The sequence below is a fragment of the Sorex fumeus genome, unplaced genomic scaffold (assembly GCF_029834395.1).
Source record: "Sorex fumeus unplaced genomic scaffold, SorFum_2.1 ptg000078l, whole genome shotgun sequence".
Lineage (NCBI taxonomy): Eukaryota > Metazoa > Chordata > Mammalia > Eulipotyphla > Soricidae > Sorex > Sorex fumeus.
This window is the reverse complement of record NW_026606135.1, coordinates 9,068,790-9,087,341: the sequence shown is the minus strand read 5'-3', so window position 1 is coordinate 9,087,341 and position 18,552 is coordinate 9,068,790. Positions and strand designations below refer to the sequence as shown.

General features: G+C 37.4%; 1 protein-coding gene across 1 annotated transcript in view; it reads right to left on the bottom strand.

Annotated features, from left to right (window-relative positions):
- Window positions 1–641: 641 nt before the first annotated feature.
- The window catches only part of TNKS2 (tankyrase 2), a 68,211-nt gene continuing 50,300 nt past the window's right edge, over window positions 642–18,552 (bottom strand). The window contains exons 18-27 of the mRNA XM_056130390.1: window positions 17,865–18,053; window positions 16,770–17,022; window positions 15,473–15,555; window positions 12,848–12,968; window positions 12,026–12,123; window positions 10,518–10,592; window positions 7,821–7,926; window positions 5,999–6,185; window positions 3,402–3,558; window positions 642–2,727 (exon numbers count right to left, since the gene is read on the bottom strand). Of these exons, the coding sequence (XP_055986365.1) occupies window positions 2,665–2,727; window positions 3,402–3,558; window positions 5,999–6,185; window positions 7,821–7,926; window positions 10,518–10,592; window positions 12,026–12,123; window positions 12,848–12,968; window positions 15,473–15,555; window positions 16,770–17,022; window positions 17,865–18,053 (1,332 nt within the window). The 3' untranslated portion in view covers window positions 642–2,664. The remainder of the gene's footprint in view (window positions 2,728–3,401; window positions 3,559–5,998; window positions 6,186–7,820; window positions 7,927–10,517; window positions 10,593–12,025; window positions 12,124–12,847; window positions 12,969–15,472; window positions 15,556–16,769; window positions 17,023–17,864; window positions 18,054–18,552) is intronic.

Below are 18,552 nucleotides of genomic sequence, written 5' to 3'. Positions count from 1 at the left end.
TGAATATTTTCTTTCTTCATCACCTTGCAAACAACTGGATCACATCACGCACTAGCATGCATGCTTAGGAAACTGCAACCAAACACCTTTATTCCTTTTTATAAGACAGATTTCCAGGAATATATTTTAAAGTCTGTCAAAAGTTGTGCTGGATAAACTACATGTCTAAAATTTCCTTACAGCTACTTTCATCTTACGGCATCTCAGGAGGTATGGTAACAACATTCAATAAGTCAAACTTTACACTGCACTCTCGATCACTATTAGACTCAGAACTACACTGTTTTCCTGAAATTGTGGTTTATTGTCATCTTAATTCATTTTCGCAAAAACCATTCAACACATTTATACTTATTCCAGTAATTCCATGCTACCCAGAAAAACAAGTGAATAGTTTATTAGAATTAAATGAAGATATGGAATGTGAAACAGTACAAGACACTCAAAATGGAAATAAGAGTACTACTCACAAAAAAGTTAAATCTCACTCAAAAAAAATCACAAGACAAAATAAAAAGCAATTCATCATTATAAAGTAAGTCACTTCATGCAAAAACTAAAAAAAAAAAAAACAAAACAAAAAAAAAACAAAAATAAAAACAACCCTCCCCCAAAAACCCAACCCTCCCAATGCCCTACAAGCTCCCCCCCCAAAAAAAAACCTATCTGAAAACACTGTCATGCTAACATATTGATCACAATTATTCATAGAAAACAACACACTAAGCAATGAATTAGATGGAACAACATAGGCTGCAATATCAAACTCATAGACCATGATGGCTTTACATGATAAGCAATTCCAGATTCACTCATACGGTAATATAGGCTAAATGTTGAGAGATAAGATATGTAAATATAACCCCATGAACTCATCTCATCTTCTAATTATACAAACTGGAAGCTTCCTGAACCTGAAAGATCATACAAAATTTGGCATACTCCATTTGTGTTTCGATAAACAACTTCAGGATCATATTTCCAATTATGAGAGCTATAGAAAAGCACTATACGGTCAGGACTTGACCTCTTATTTAATGATCCCCATTTATAGCATAGAAACAGCTCCGAATATTTATTTACTTTGATTAACTCTTACTCAAAACAAGAATCATAATTTTCTAGTCTGTATGTACAAAGTCCTTTACGCAAAGGGTCAGTTAATCTAGAACCTGAATAAAATATCAAACAAAGGTGAACAGGTACAAGGGGGGCGTGGGGGCGGGGAGGAGAACATCATTTACAAACTGGCAGGTAAAAACCTTTGCTGTAACAAATACAAGAGACAGTTAAGCTATAACACTTCTCTCTGTACTCAGATGCTTTAAGCATATCTCACAAAGATAGTTTTACATTAGGAAATAGTCCGGAATGGCCTTTTATGGGCTAGCCTTCCCCTCCACAGTTGCCAAACTGAACATAAGCCTGGTCATCATGTGGTGCACAAACTAAAAGCACAATCACAACTGGGGGCAATGCCACGAGGAAGCGAGGAAGCGACCCAGGAGTAGGAAGCACCTAGCACCATTTTACTGAACAGACACCTTCACTTTGAGGTTCTGGTGGACTTTACCTCTGCTACATAGAAAATTCAAGGGAAAAGGACAGAAAAAATTACTTACAACAAAAATCTACCCACTCCCACTTGCTGATTTTTTTTCCTTTTAGATTAAAGGTAATCAGAGCAAACTAGAAAATTATTTGGAATTACTCTTTCCATCTCTGAAATTTAACTTTCTATTTACATTCCATGAAAAGAATACCGTAATTTTCAGTGGCAGGATTTAGCTTCTCTAAGACAGAAGTACTAAGTCTAATTTTTAGAAAATGACAGGAGAAAAATTTTCAAAGCAAAACCTAGATTTTGAGGTCAGTAAAGAAACCTCTTTAGCAACCAGGACTATCATAGTTGGACCTCTTTGGAATGTGTTTATAAATACAAAGATACCACTAATTAAATCCCTAGAGTTTTAATGAAACAAGATCTTAAATGGGAAAAAAGTCTAATGAGAGATAATGCTCTATCAGCAAACTAGGGCTGATGAATGAATCTTTCCCAACTGACCAGGTCTCTGGTAACTACTCAACATAGCCTCTGGAATCTAATGCAAAAAAATCACGCAATCATGATGATGCAACATGAAATATAGATGAACAATACATATGAAAACAATCTGTAAACCGCTGCTGTTCTAAAACAGTAGATTTATATTACAAAGCAATGTAAATAAATATTGGGCTAGTACAAAAGCTCTTATTTACAGTTTTACAAATGAAATTGTATTCAGTGTAAATGCTGTGTTTTAAAGAAACACAGTACTGTATTAGTAAAATGAATTCTGTTGAGGGGGTTACAGTTTCTGGAGGAATCAATGCATAACATATAAAAGGTTCAAGTTAATTCTGTTTATAATTTAGTACAGACAAACCCAGTTTAACCTGGAATGGCATCTGTTAAAGTGCTGAAAACAGGACATATTTAGAAAACACTGTACATTATTAAAGCTTTATCAAGTCTGAATGTTAAACTTCTTTCACATTTTTTTATCCTTTTGCCAGTCGTGTGAAGAAAATGACTTCTCTCAGCAAAGGAGTAAAACTTAAGAGGCATCAGCTGCTTAGATGATTTTAAGTTCAGTGGAGTTAGTTTCCTTAAACAAGTATTTATCCATCAACCATACCTTCAGGCCTTACAATCTGGTAAGTAATTAAATATTCAGGATAAGCCTAGAAGAGAAAGATTAGACCAAATATTAGTAAAACATTTTTTTCCTTAAAAAACAAAACAAAACAAAAAGACTTTCCATAAAGATTTCTAAACTTTAGCAAAAAGATTCTAGATTAGTGTTGTCGACCACAACTATTTAGGGCCATTTTCTCAAAACATCCTTGCCTTAATTCTAATTCTTTAAATTATCTTTGAATCAGCAAATCTACTGTCTGGCTTTTTTTGTTTGTTAGTCTCTGGGTCAGACACAGTAGTGTTGGGGCGGAACATATGGTAGGAAGACAGAACTCCAAAGCACCAGTGTACAAAGCATGGATCCGATCCTTAGATCTATCTCCCCATCCCTGTATTTTTTTTTTAATTTTTAAAATTTTTTAAAATTTGGGGTCATACCCTAAATTCAAGAAGCATGCTCAGAGCTTACTCCTGGCGCTAACCTCTACAGACAAGTTAACTATTAATTCTGATTAATTATGTGTTGTAGAATAAAAAAGATCCAGTATGGTGAAATCTAAATAAAATTGGTATGTTAGTATTAATGGTATCTTTATGATCTTGATAATCCTAAAAGAATGTCTTTATTATTTTTATTTTTTTGGGTCACACCCAATGGTGCTCAGGGCTTAATCCTGAAAAAATTTATTTCGAAGATGAATAACTAAAGTTTACTTACCTGTTCTCCTCTGTAAATAACATACTCAGATAATGCTAGGCCGTTGACACTGGGTCGACCAGTGACTGAGTGATGCCCTGGAGGAGAATGTGCCATCTTCATTGCACTGAACTGCAGGAAAGACTTTCCTAAGGTCACGCGGCAAAAGAGCAGCTGTCTACAATATGAAAAGAAAAGGTTTCGCTGAAGACAGGCAGTTTATGACAATTCTGTATACATTTCAAATTAAAAAAAATTGCATTTATATGTAACTAATAAAAACTTTGAAAAAATCTTTTTATTCTTAAAGAAATATAAACATGCCTTCTAATCTTATTATTGAAAGACTTTGTTATAATTATCTCTACTTTTTCTATAAAACCTGAAAAAAAAAAAAAAACCCTTACAGAGATGCAGCTTCTACCATCCTATTTATATCCAAGCAAAAACACAAATTATAGGAGAAGTGGGAAGAGGTCTAAGTGCTCTCATGAAGTGGTCTGTAAAGTTAATCCAAGGACGTCCAATTCACCCCTCCCTCCCCCCCCCCCCACTTTTTGGATCATACCCGGCAATGCACAGGGGTTACTCCTGGCTCTGCACTCAGGAATTACTACTGGTGGTGATCAGGGGACCATATGGGATGTTGGGAATCGAACCCAGGTCGGCCGAGTGCAAGGCAAACGCCCTACCCGATGAGCTATCACTCCAGCCCCAACATTCAATTCACCTTATTTATTTATTTATTTTCCCTTTTTGGGTCACACCTAGCAATGCTCAAGGGTTACTCCTGGTTTTGCACTCATGAATTATTCCTGGCAGTGCTCAGGGGACCATATGGGATGCTGGAAATCAAACCTGGGTCAGTCGTGTGCAAGGCAAATGTCCTACCTGCTGTGCTATCACTCCGGCCCCATTCAATTCACTTTAAATACAGTTTAAATCTGTTGAGATCTCCCAATATTACTGTAACCATTAAGTTCAAATCAAGTTTCACCTGACTTATAACAATAGTCTCTGAATTGTATCTTCTTGTTTCTCTACTTTAATTTTTGCTCAAACTAATTATCCAAGCAATCAATGACTTAGAAACCACCCCCCACCAAAAAATCTCCAACAACCCATAAATCTGATTGTACCCGGTTTGCTTAAACTCTTTTAGAGGTAGCTTAGTGTACTTAAAAGAACGTATCAATTCCTTACAATGGCTCCAATTTATGTATGTATTTAAGTATTTATTTATTTATTTTGCTTTTTGAGTCACACCCAGCAATGCACAGGGGTTACTCCTGGCTCATGCACTCAGGACTTACTACTCCTAGCCATGCTCGGGGGACCATATGGGATGCTGGGCTATCCTACCTGCTGTGCTATCACTCCAGCCCCAGCTCCAATTTTTTTAAACACACACACACACAAACCCATATTTATAAATGCTGTTTTTTTTTTTTGCCGCACCCAGTGATGCTCAGGGCTCATGCCCAGCATGCTCCAGAGAAACCATGATGGGGCTAAAGTGACAGTACAGTGGGTTGGGTGTCTGACTTGCACATGGCTGATTGGGGTTCGATCTCCGGCACCCCATATGGTACCCTGAGCACCATCAGTCATGATACCTGAGTGCAAATTCAGAAGAAAGCCATGAGCACTGCAGTTGAAAAGTTACTTCCTTTAAAAGTTATCAGAAATTTAAATTACATTTCATGTTCCCTCAAACAAAAGACTGGCCTACCCCATTTCTAAAAGATCATCTAAAATTATTTATTTTGGCTCTTTCCATTCTGAAGAAGCCCATGGTCTCTGTTGAGCACATATCTTACCATACCTCTCTTTTCCCCTTTTTCTTTTCCAGTAAACTTGGCACACTTAAAAAATTACTTGTTTAGTTGGAGAGAGAGCACAGCGGGTAGGGCGCTTGCCTTGCACGCAGCCGACCCGGGTTTGATTCCCAGCATCCCATATGGTCCCCTGAGCACCACCAGGAGTAACTCCTGAGTGCAGAGTCAGGAAAAACCCCTGTGCATCGATGGGTGTGACCCCCCAACAAAAGCAAAAAAAACAAAAAACCAAACAAACTTGTTTCTCTCTATTTTAGTTTTATTTTTTCTTTGATTCTAAACGCCAGACTGAGTGACAGCAAACCACCAGTCTGTTGTTAGATTATGCAAATCACCATCTCTAGCTTTCTCCTTAAAAGCATATATTAAACAGAGAGAGAAAGAGACAGAGCACAGCTAGGTGATTACTGAGTGCAGAGCTAGGAGTAACCCCTGAGCACTGTCAGGTGTGATCCTTCATGCACCCCCTTCCCAGCTGCCCAAGGTCATGTCCCACAAATTTCTCACATGTGAAAATACTTTTTAATAAAAAATTTAAATTGAGATTATGTTTTAGCAGTGCAGTTTCATCATTCTTCAAAAGTATACTACACCGACTGCTGAAGTACCAACATCCCTCTATCACACACCTGGATCCTCACCAGTAACCCAAGTTCTGTGGTCAGAATCCAAGGGTTGTCTTGGTCTGGCTCTGACCTGGCTTTGATCTGTTCCCTTGCTGTATGAAAACAGTTCTTATCCAATTCTCATACAAGTAAATGAGGACAAGTGATTTCTTACCTGTGACAAATATAACAAGATCTGTCTTTATGAACTGGACATCCAGTGCCTCCTCCAATACCATAAACATACTGATTGCTTTTGGAGGAGTTTTCAGCAAAATAAATCCCAGCTCCAAACATGCCACCTATGTAGGCATGTCTTTCATCGAAGCCTTTATGAATAATTGCGTTCACAAATGGAGACCCTAAAATAATGGAGATGGATAGAAACAATTTAGGATGAATTTAGAACAAAACCAATATTTTAGAAATCAACTAAAGATATTTTTTACACTATGAAACACTTAAGTATTACTTCTGGTGATCCTCAGCTTCTAGTGCTACAACTGGGAATGCTGGAAGGAGGTGTGGGGAGGCATGGGGTACTGGGAGTAAAACACTTATGCTAAGCAAGTGCTCCTCCATTTAAGCGATTTCTTAGGCCCTAGAAATTAAATTTTTAAACATGTACACCATCAAGCAAAGGCAAAAAAAAAAAAACCCACCAAAACCCCCAAGATCAAAATACACACATCAACAAAAAGATAATAAATAACTGGCAGTCAGTTGACGACTTCAGAACTTCAGCATAAAGGTCATTTTAGAAGAAATTGCTGTTGTTAATCTTTCTTAGGATGGTATGTTAGATGTCAAATAAAGTAATACAGCAACTAGAAAAACAAAATGAAGTAACAATGCTTGAACTACCCAATTTTTGACTCCAGAGCTATCCAAATTCCTCAAGAATTACATAATCTATATTGTAAGACTGAATACAATTAGATCTTACAACGACACAAATATCTGTGTACTTGTTTTTATAGCAGAAGTCTCTGAAATACCCCTTTCCTATTCATTTCCTTCTTTATGCCTCGTCTCCTTTACTCTCCAACTTAACTGTCTTTTACATCTGCTATATAAGAGTCTACCCGTGAATGTTGTAATGTTCTTCATTCTTTGTCTTTTGACTTCTTTCTCAAGCTTCCGTGCTTGTATAACAAGAGGAATTTAGCCAGTGAGAAGGTATAAAGCCTGTCCAATAGCCTAGGGAATGGAGGGAGTTGGAAAAGGTAACTGATCCATGAAATGCCCTAGTTCTTAAGGGGCATGAGAATATAATGACTCTGACTTAGAGAAATGGTGAAAAACAGACTTAATTATTTAAACATGGAAAAATCAAATCAATTTCCGTATTATAAATTTATTAAATTATAAAACACCACTCATTCTAATCAAGTCAATACATACATAAATGTGTTTGGCGACATCAGATTACCATGATGATTTCTAGAATCTTGGAATGAGAAGTACCAGTAAGAGTTTATTTATCAACTCAGTTATAACCATTCTTCTGTAGGCTTGCAACATTTATGTTTTGGGGTCTCACCCAGTGTGCTCAAAGCTGACTCCTGGCAGTGCTCAGGGGACCACATGGGGTGCTAAGGATCAAACCTAGGACAGTTGTGTTCAATCCAAGCACTTTATTTGCAATACTTCCCAGCCCCTTGTTTGTGAAATTTAAGTGCTGTTTTCTTAACTTCACCAGTTTTAAAAAATATTCAATAATCAAGGTCAAATGAATATGCAACTGGGAGTTTGAGGGCACAATGAACACTTTATACTTACTCATTAAAAATCAAGTGGCAATTCTATTTACAAACCACTATAAAACATAACATAACAAGTTGAGAGTAGAAATATAAAACTAATTAATTTTGAATGTGTATATAATTTTGAAAATATGACAGGAGGAATACACATATTCATTTTTCTCTCAGTCTTGGTGAAAAACTATCACAATATGGATGAGGATAGGTAGCATGCAGCGAGTGGAATCTTACCATGAAATAGCATTCTTTCATTTGCATGGTTGTGGTTTTCTTCAGAAACTTCTTTTCTCCTATGAGTATATCTTTCCCATAGTTTCTTGTTACAAACTTTCTGGATCTACAAACCACCACAAAAATAAATAAACAAATAAATAAATAAGGTTATAATAATAACATATCTACTTGTTCATCAAGTAAAAAATGGGCTTCACAGGTAGAGTTTTTCTTTGAACTATAAATTATTATTTTAGAATATATTTTGTTATATATAAAAATACTTTGTTCTAGACATAAGAAATAAAACTAGTTATGTTTTTAGAAATAAAAAATTTCAAAGGAGATTAAAAAAAAAAACTACATATGGCCATATATAATGGTTAAGAGTTCAGGGCTGGAGTGATAGCACAGTGGCCCAGCATGTGGCTAACCTGGGTTCAATTCCCAGCATCCCATATGGTCCCCTAAGCACTGCCATTAGTAATTCCTGAATGCAGAGTCAGGAGTAACCCCTGTGCATTGCGGGGTGTTACACACACACACACACACACACACGAGTTAACTGATTATTCCCATCCTCATTCATTAGTTACTACCAGCAAAATCTCCTACTCAGATTCAGACATGCTATGCTCTGTATATATCTTACAAATTATATTTTCCTGCTTTAATTGGCTCAAAGTACCATCTTAAATTATTTTGAATTTAAAAGTATTTGAGAGTTGATGCAGGTCTGACTACTGAACATAGAGCCAAGAGAGCCCCTGAGCATTAGCAAATGTGGCTTCTCACCAAAAAAAAGAATAAAACAAAAAACCCTACATTAAAAACATTTCTAATACACAAAATATCCCTGTTCTCTCTACATTTTCCTTTCCTACCAATTCCCACAAACTATTTAGTGAAGATTTAAAGACACTGGTTTCATTGAGAGTTATTTTCAAGGTCAAAATTTAGTCCTAGTTTTCACTGCTTGATTGTTTGTAGGTCTATTGCCATCTGCTGGCCTAAGAGCAAATCTGGATTCTGGCAGTCTGCTTTTTTTCTCTTTTTTTCCTTTTCTTTTTTTGGGTCATACCCGGTGATGCACAGGCAGTGCTCAGGGGAGCATATGGGATACTGGGAATCGAAACCGGGTCGGCCGTGTGCAAGGCAAACACCCTACTCGCTGTGCTATTGCTCCAGCTCCTCTGGCAGTTTTTTAAAATACAAAAATAGTTCTTGTTAAAAGTTGGAACCAGAGTGATAGCACAGTGGGTAGGGTGTTTGCCTTGCATACAACAGACCTGGGTTTGATATTTGGCATACCCTATGGTCCCTCAGTGTACAGCTATGAGTAGTTAACTAGTTCATGGCGGCTGTATATTACAGTGGTAAGGCTAGTATAATTTTTAATTTTTTGGTTTTTGAGCTACACTTGCTGTGCTCAGGGCCTACTCCTGGCTCTGCACTCAGGGATCACTCCAGGAAGGGTTTGGGTTTGGGGGACCACATGAGGTGCTAGAGGAATCAAACACGGGTCAGCCATGTGCAAGGTATGTGCCCTACCTGCTGTACTATTGCTCTGGTCCCCTTAAAACATTTCTTACAGACTTTACAAAATGTAAAGATGTTAAGATATGTAAAATGGTATTTGGACTGGCAAGATAACACAACTGGATTGGTGTTCGCCTTGCACATGGCCAACAAAGGTTTGATCCCTGGCATCCCATATGGCGCCGTGAGCACTGCCAAAAGTAAGCCCTGAGCAAGGCCGGTGTGACCCAAAAACAAAAAAAGATATCTGAGATTCAGAAATCTGAATGTCAGAGTTAATGATATATAAGGCCTAGTATAACAGAGTCCTTTCATGAGCCATAAAAATGAAGAATTAAAAAAAAATTACATATTTCATTGTGCTTATACACTTTTTTGATTTATATCTGAAATTTTAGGTCAGCACAGCAGTGTGGGGGGATGATAGGGTGCTGAGGAGCAAACCCGAGTTGGTCAACTGCAAGGCTACAGGCTCTAACTGGTCAAACACATGTATATTCCTACATCCACAAGACTTACCATCTGCGGGTAAAGCATAACACCTAAAATTGAATATATTCAACAGGGCTGGCAATGAAAACTGTGTCAGGATTTTGAAAATTTTAACTTTCTAAGGATGTACAATCTTTCCTCAAACATCTCGACGTAATGCCAATTTACCGAGATGGAAAGAAAGTTCATTATATTCTTTGGAAAGTTAATGATTTTTTCCCCCAGCTTTGGTCTCAACACTCTTTTTCACCATTTTTTTTTTTTTTAGTGAAACACCATGAGGTACAGTTGCAGACTTACAAATTTTTGTGTTTGGGTTTCAATTGTACAATGATCAAATACCCATCCCTCCACAAGTGCCCATTTTCTACCACCACGGATCCCAGTATCCCTCCCACCTCCCCTTCCCCCCTGCCTCTGGGGTGGGGCATTCTCTTTTGTTCTCTCTCTCCTTTTGGGTGTTGTGGTTTGCAAAAGAGGCAATGAGTGGCAATCATGTTTGGTCTATAGTCTACTTTCAGCATGCTTCTCCCATCCTGGGAGGATCCTCCCAACACCCTTTATTTGGTGCTCCCTTCTCTATCTGAACTGCCTTTTCCCTGAACATGTGTGGCTGGCCTCCAAGCCATGGAATAAACCTCCTGGCACTAATCTCAGGTATTCTTGGATTTTCACCAATTTTACCTTGAGAATATTGTATCTGTTGAAGATTCCGCCTGCATGACCACCATCTCTGTGCTCTCGAACTGTACTTTGCATCTGATAGGAAAATAATTTAAAATATGAGCATTAGTTTTTATGTATTTTCTGATTTGAGGAACATGACTCTATGATTGTGAGAATACAAAAAAATTTTAATGTTTACACTGTTTAAAGATTATGTATTTTTATTTTTGCTTTTGGGCCAAACCTGGTGGTGCTCAGGGCTTACTACTGGTTCTGGGCTCAGGTATATACTCCTGGCAGTGCTAGGAGGACCTTATAGGGTGCTGGGATTGAACCTAGGTCAGGTGTGTGCAAGGCAAGTGCCCTGCCCATTGTACTATTTCTCCAGTCCCGGAATATGTGTTCTTGAGATAGTTATTAGAAACATCAATCAGAAAACAATATAGGTAAAAATTACATATTGTAAACTAAAGGAAGAAAAATAAGTGAATGCATATGTAAGCTGAATATAGTTAATCATTTAATATAATTAAAAATATAAAACTGATGGGCTGGAGCAATCGTAAAACAGGCAGGGCTTCTGCCTTTTATGTGGTCAAAACAGGTACAATCACTAGCATCCCATATGGTCCCCTGAGCATCACCAGGAGTGATTCCTGAGTGCAGATGTAGCATCACCAGCATGTACCAAAAATCAAAAGAAAAGAAACAAAAAAAAGGGTCCAGGGATCTACTTGTTCCAATGAATGCATTTTTCCTTAATAAACTACAATTTTTCTCAAGATATGAAATTTCTTTGGGTTTTAAACCAAATCTGTGTTTAACTTATACATTTAGGTTGTGTTTTCTTAAGTTTAAGGATTATTTTCAAAATTTCAGTGGATCCAAAGATTTTGTAAAAAGAAAGCTATAAAGAAAATGTCCTGGATAAATAGTATCACTACTTTTTGGGTTTTTTTTCTGGCTTTTTGGGTCACATATGGTGATGCTCAGGGGTTACTCCTGGCTCTGCACTCAGGAAATCACTCCTGGTGGTGCTCAGGGGACCATATGGGATACTGGGGATCAAACCTGGGTTGGGTACATGCAAGGCAAACACCCTCCCTGCTGGACTATTGCTCCAGTCCCAGTATCACTATGTTCTGAGCTTTTTTGTTGCTATCAATTGCAGAAATGAGCCAAGTTACTGAAATTAAGTTTTACTGGAGGTGGGGGGTGGGTATGTAGCCTAAATGCAGATTTTCAAAGTTTTCAAGTTTGTAAAGACCAATGGATAATTAAAAAAATTCTACATGTTGGGTCTGGATGTAGGGCGCCTACCAACCTGGGTTCAAATCCCCAACATCCCATACGGCCTCCTGAGTATCAGGATTAATTCCTAAGTGAAGAATCAGGAATAAGCACTGAACATCGTCAGGTGTGGTCCAAAACCAAACAAGGAAAAAAAAAAAATTCACATGTTCAAATAAAGAGACCTCCAGGAAACAGCCTTTGAACCAACTTTCATTTAAGGCTTATGACCATACCTCTTCCTCTACAGATTGAAATTCCTTATCATCAGGAGATAGATCAATGAGAATTGTTCCACTGCCAGAAGTGTTCAGAGTTAAGTATGGGTTAAGACCTATTAAATAAAATTTGAAGGTAAAAACATTGCCAACAAAACAGTAACAACTAAAATTCAGCTGATATATAGAGCTTTACTACCAATGTAAAGGTTTTTATTTTCTAGTAATTAGACTTATAGGAAGACTGAGTGTAATAACAAGAGGTTCTATGCATCATTTACTAAGCTTGCTCTGTTTACTATAACTACAGTTTATTTGCTAAAAGTTAGTAAATTCAAGTCTTTTATTTGTTGTTCTTATATTAATGTTCTTTGTCAGGATCCATATCAGAATCCTATACTTTCTTGAAAGAAGAAAATATCAAATTTGTTTTTAAAATTTGAATTTCCTGATATATTTGCAATATATTTCCCCAATATATTTACAAGTGTTTAGAAAAAGAGATTGATGACATTATTTTATCAACTAGACAGAGATACTCAAAGTAGAATCATAAAATTTTAGAATTAAAGTGATTTCAGAAGTAACTAGATAGAAATAATTTCTGCCTGAAGAAATTCTCAGATCTGTGATTGGGTCCACAAATTTTACTTAGGTTCAAATAGTTCATATCAGCGGTTAACAATACAGTAAAGGCTCGATCTAAGGCTTTCCAAATCCTACTAAAGCTCATCATATTAAAAAATGCTCTGTTACAGATTTTCAAGCGATCAATTAGTAAGAAGTAGTCTGTCTTTATGCACACTATTATACTGAATAACACATTTAAAAATAAAATACCTTGCTGTCCAGAGATAAGTCTTTCAACTCCCTTAATTAGTTTGTGTCTATGTCCATAAGCATTGATTCCAATCTCTTTCAGTTCCTTGTGTCCCATTTCAACCAATACATCCAAAGTTATCTTAATAAAAGAGAATGAAACTGTTTAGCAGACTTACTCATACAGTGCTGTTCTCACATGTATTAGATTCACATATTTATTTCAAATTATTCTTTGATCAGCTTAGACATGAAAACACTTGTTGAAATGAAAAGCTACAACTCATTAAACAGAAAGTTAGGTTTTGAATGAAAGAAAAAAGTTATTTCCATTTAGCACAAGAACCTGAAACTGCAAAATAAAAATGCACTTTGAGGGTGGGAGCAATAGCATAGCAGACAGGGTGTTTGCTTCGTATGCGGCCGACCCAGGTTCGATTCCCAGCATCCAATATGGTCCCCTACACCGCCAAAAAAAAATCCTGAGCGCAAAGCCAGGAGTGATCCCTGTGTATCACTGGGTGTGTGTGACCCGAAAAGCTGGGAAAAGAAAAAAAAAAAAAGCACTTTGAAAAACTATGCTAGAGGTTAGAGGTTGGAGAGAGATTACAGGGATTAAGGTGCCTGCCTTGCACACACGTCAACCTAGTTCAATCCTGAGCACCAAAAACCAGAAACTGCAAAATAAAAATGCACTTTAACAAACTATGCCAGGGGTCAGAGAGATTGTATAGGAATTAAGGCACTTGCCTTGCTTGTGGCCAACCTTGATGCAATCTATGGAACTGCATGGCTCTTCCATCTCCCCTAACCCCACCTTCTACCCTATGGGTACAGAGCTAAAAGCAGTCCCTGCGCACCATTTTTAGTGTGGCCTCAAACCAAAAAATAAACATCATCAAAAATAAATAAATGAAAAAGGAACTATGCCAGGGGCTAAAGAGATAGTATTACACTGTCCCATCAGCCTGTCCAAGTGCAGCCTTGGAAGGCCCCTGTGGACCTGTGAGGTTGTCTGCTACAAGGTCCTAGCAGAACTGCATCCTTAGGTCTTTGTATTAAACCACTGGCTCTGTTGGCTGAGAATTACTGGGAGGTTTTCCTGGCCTTCTGAGTACCACCAAGGAGGACCCTTGCCAAAAGACAAAATCATGCTACCTGGTATTTTTATACCATTGTTTAAACCAACTCTTTTCATTTCAAATACCTTATTCAGTCTCACTGAAGTGAAAAGACATTTAAAAACCAATATTGGGGCTGGAGCAACAGCACAGTGGGTAGGGCGTTTGCCTTGCACATGGCCGACCCAGGTTCAATTCCCAGAATCCCATATGGTCCCCTGAGCACTGCGAAGTCCCTGTGCATCGCCACGTATGATCCCCCCCCCAAAAAAAATCCAATTATTTTGGTTTGTTCATTTATTTTTGGGCCACACTGGGCAACGCTCAGAGGCAATTACTCCTGGTGATGCTCAGAAAACCATATGAGATGCCAGGGATGGAACTCTGGTTGGCTATGTACCAGGCAAGGTCCCTATTTATTGTAATATCACACCAGCCCTAAAATCCTATTTTATTTACACATCTTATTTGAAAATTTCCCTAAGAAGTCCAGCTAACAACAGTATGGTTTACTTTCTTTGAATTCCTAAAACCTATTTCATAAACCTAATTTTTGTATGCTCTTTTTATAGCTCCCATAACTACATCAAAAACTTCTTAAGAGTACAAGTCAACAGTAATTGTAGTTTCTGAACAACAACTATATATATATATATATATATGTATTTATATATATACATACACACATACAAATGCATTAAACAGTTTCATAAAGTTCTGATAGGAGCTGGAGTGACAGTACAGTGGGTAGGGCGTTGCCTTGCCTGTGATCAACCAAGATTCAATCCCTGGCATTCCAAAGAGTTCCCCAAACACTGCCAAGAGAAACTCTTGAGTGCAGAGACAGGAGTTGCCCCTGAGCATTGTTAGGTGTGGCCCCAAAACTACAAACAAAAAAATCCTGATAGAGGGGATGGAGCAATAGCACAGTGGGTAGGGCATTTGCCTTGCATGTGGCCGACCTGGGTTCAATTCCCAGCATCCCATATGGTCCCCTGAGCACCTCCAGGAGTGATTCCTGAGTGCAAAGTCAGGAGTAACCCCTGAGCATCGCTAGGTATGACCCAAAAAGCAAAAAACAAAAAAACAAAAACAAAACAAACAAACAAACAAAAAAAAGAATTCTGATAGATAGTGGACATGCTGACGGACTTACCCATAGTGTCTAGCAAAATGTCAGGACCAATTATGATAGTCATTAAAACAATAGAACTGAACAAAAGAGCTCAAGGATAACATATCTTACAGAGTTAACAGTGCTCAGCTTGAAAGACACATGCGCTGAATAAACATTTCTGAACTTCTGTATGTGCTAAATTATAAATGACTATTTAAAAATAAAAAAACGGAAAGGTTCAAAAACAGGATAACTTAAGAAATGAGTAAGTTCATTTGGAATGAATAAGTTCACTTGGAAAAGTTCCAAGATTAGGTGTTTCAAGCACGTCTCAATACCTGAAACTGAAATTATTTCCTTTGATATTTCATAAAACAACGAAGTAAAAAAAATTATTTATCTACTCACCTGTTCTCTCTCAAATATATCCATTAGGTGCTCAAGGCCAAGATTCCTTACAAACTGAGTTATGCTAAAATCTACTCCTGGAACTGAAAAATAGAAAAAGCAAAATAAAACTGGAAATAAAATGTCAATGTCAATAAAAAGAGACTAAGTATTTTGCTATCAGATGGTAACTTGATTAAAATTTTTTTCAACTAAGAAATATTTTAAACTATCTTTAGAACACACATTCAAATACTAATATGACAATCATATTTCAATTTAAGAAAGTGTTAGATAAAACCAATCCAAAGCTAATTTGGGGAGGTGGGGGAGAAAGAGATAATTTAGCAGGGAAGGAAGGTGCTTAACTTGCATGTGGTTAATTCAGCTAGATCCTGGCACCCCATATGGTACCCCAACCCCTGCCAGGAGTGAGGTTTGAGCATAGAGACTGAGCCCTGCCAGTTGTGGCCCAAACCAAATAGCCCCACCAAACAAACAAACCTCCCCAGACAAAATCAAAGCTAAAAGACAAAAGGAACAGAAAAGGCAGAGGGGTTTTAAGAGATGATTGTGAAGGACGGTGGTAGATGTGGTGTGATAACAACTCAAGAGACATAAAATCATTTCTGAAATGTACACAGTGATAGAACTTGAATTACTTCTACTTTAAAGAAAAGAAACAGTGAAATGAATATTTAAAATGAAAAGAAACTAAGCATTTTTTTTCTATCAGATGTAGCAAAAAGTATTTAAGAACTCTGTAATAATAATAAAAGAGGTACAGAAAGGCATACTTACTTAACAAAAAAACCTTCTAACCCTTTCAAAAAGACTTCACCTCTAAAGAAGATTAGCAGAGTCTGGAGAGTACAGTGGATAAAGGCTCCAGGAGAGATTCCCTGAGCTCAGAGCCAAAAGCAACCTTTGTTGGGGTGTGGCCAGAGTGATAGTACAGTGGGTAGGACACTTGCGTTGCACGCAGCTGACATGGGGTTCAATCCCTGGCATCTTATATGGTCCCCCAAGTATTGCCAGGAATAATTCCCAAGTGCGGAGACAGGAGTAATCCTTGAACACTGCTGGGTATGGCCCAAAACAAAACAACTCCTCCTCCCCCCAACACACAAAAGAAAAGCCATGGCCATAGGGCGATGTGGGGTCCAAAAAGTGAAACAAAAATAAAACCCAAACAAAGAGACAAAAATTTAGGCTTAACCTAACAAAAACAGCTGCATTCAAAGTTGAAAAAATGGCTTTTTAGCATTCTAAATGATATCTTGCTATAATACCAGGTCCCTTTTGAAGGACGCTTTACCTTCTTTTTTCTCCAAACCAGACGCACCCTCTGTTCCACTTGAGCTGACTAGTGAGGACAGTTCAGAAAAACTCCCAGATAAGTTGTCAAGACTGCTGGCTGCAGAAAGACTTGATGGACTGGATGGACCCGATGACAAAGTATCTGTGGTCGTTCCTGGAGTTCGCACACCATTGAGCACTTGAGGTTTGTAACATGAAGGTAGAGCAGAAGGAGGCATGGCTGCTGTCAGGAGAGCACTGACGTCATCAGCCTAGAGCACAGACAGAGAGAAGTACAGTGCCGTAAGCAAGTTTTAAAATTCGAATATACATCACATAATGCATTTAAATATTGATAAAACCCCAGCCAACCTACACCAAATTTATTATATTAAGTTACTGTAGTAAGTGAAGCAATTAGGCAATAAGCTAAACTGTTAACAGCCATAATTTAGAACATCTCTTCCATGATGCACAGAATAAAAATTAAATGATTAAATATGAAGCATGGGAAAAATACCTTTGATACCATGATGCAAAATCACTGAAATAAATTAATCAATTATAGAAATATCACTTATATCAAGTTTTCAATTATCATAACTACTTTGAAAGATGTAATCAACCCGCGTGCTTTTATTTTTTGGAAAATAACCAGCAATATATTTATTCCCTGAACATCTGGGAGAAAGTAACAAAGATAAGCATTTAAATCTAACAGAATGGAAAAAAATTCTCTCAGATATACTGCCTCATTTGTTTGAGTTAGTGGCATATACCTTTCTTCTACTATGCTTGCTTAGGACACTAATTAACATTTAGCAAAAAATAAATTCCAATTCTCACTGTTTTCTTCCCGTGTCTTGAGGATTCATTGTGGGCCTACCTTAATTGAGACCCAACTAAAATAAAGAGACTATTTTACCTGATAATTTAATTCCCATTTTCAAAAGTACTCAGCAAACAGCAACCGGTTATTTTATTGTTGCATTTTAATAACGAAGATATTGTAACTTTAAATTGGCCTAAAACCAAAACTTGCCACATATACCGTGAAAAAAACTTGTGAACTATAAGAAAACATTGAGATTTTTTTAAAAAGCCCGTCACTTACTGAAACTAAATCTAAAGGTGTTTGTCCTTCCTGATTTTTAAGAGTAGGATCAGCTCCATGGGCCAACAACAAAGCACAAAGCTGTGTCCGTCCCTTTTGGGCTGCTTCATGCAAAGGTGTGAAAGCCCATTTGTCCGTGGCATTGACACACGCATTGTACTTTATTAGTAAAGCAGCTACATCTACGTGCTGTAAAAGAAAATACTCTTGTTACAGTCTGAAATATTATTTTATTACTTGATAAGTTTTTTTTTCTCAAGGGTCCTACTTGAGGTGCTCAGGACTTGCTCCTTGCAGTGCCTGAGGTACTGTATGTGGTACTGGGGACTGGACCCAGGTCAGTCGCCTTGAGTGCTGTATTACTTCTCTGATCCCGACACTTTAGTTCTTAAGAAAACTAGTTATACAAAATTTTTTTCTATTTTAAAAGTTACTCTGGAAATGAAAGAACTGTATTTTTTCCCAGCATCATAAATTATGGCTTGTTGGAAAAAAAAAAATTACAGAAGACACTCCTATAATCTTAAGAACCTTAATGGAAACAATTAAAAATTCTACACAGGAGGGAACTAACCTAGTATGACTTAAGAATGTCTCATTTATTCAAGTGTTGTCAATGATGAAAATTAACATATAAATTAGCAACTTTCCTCTATTACACAAACTATATTATGGTCAATAGTACTGT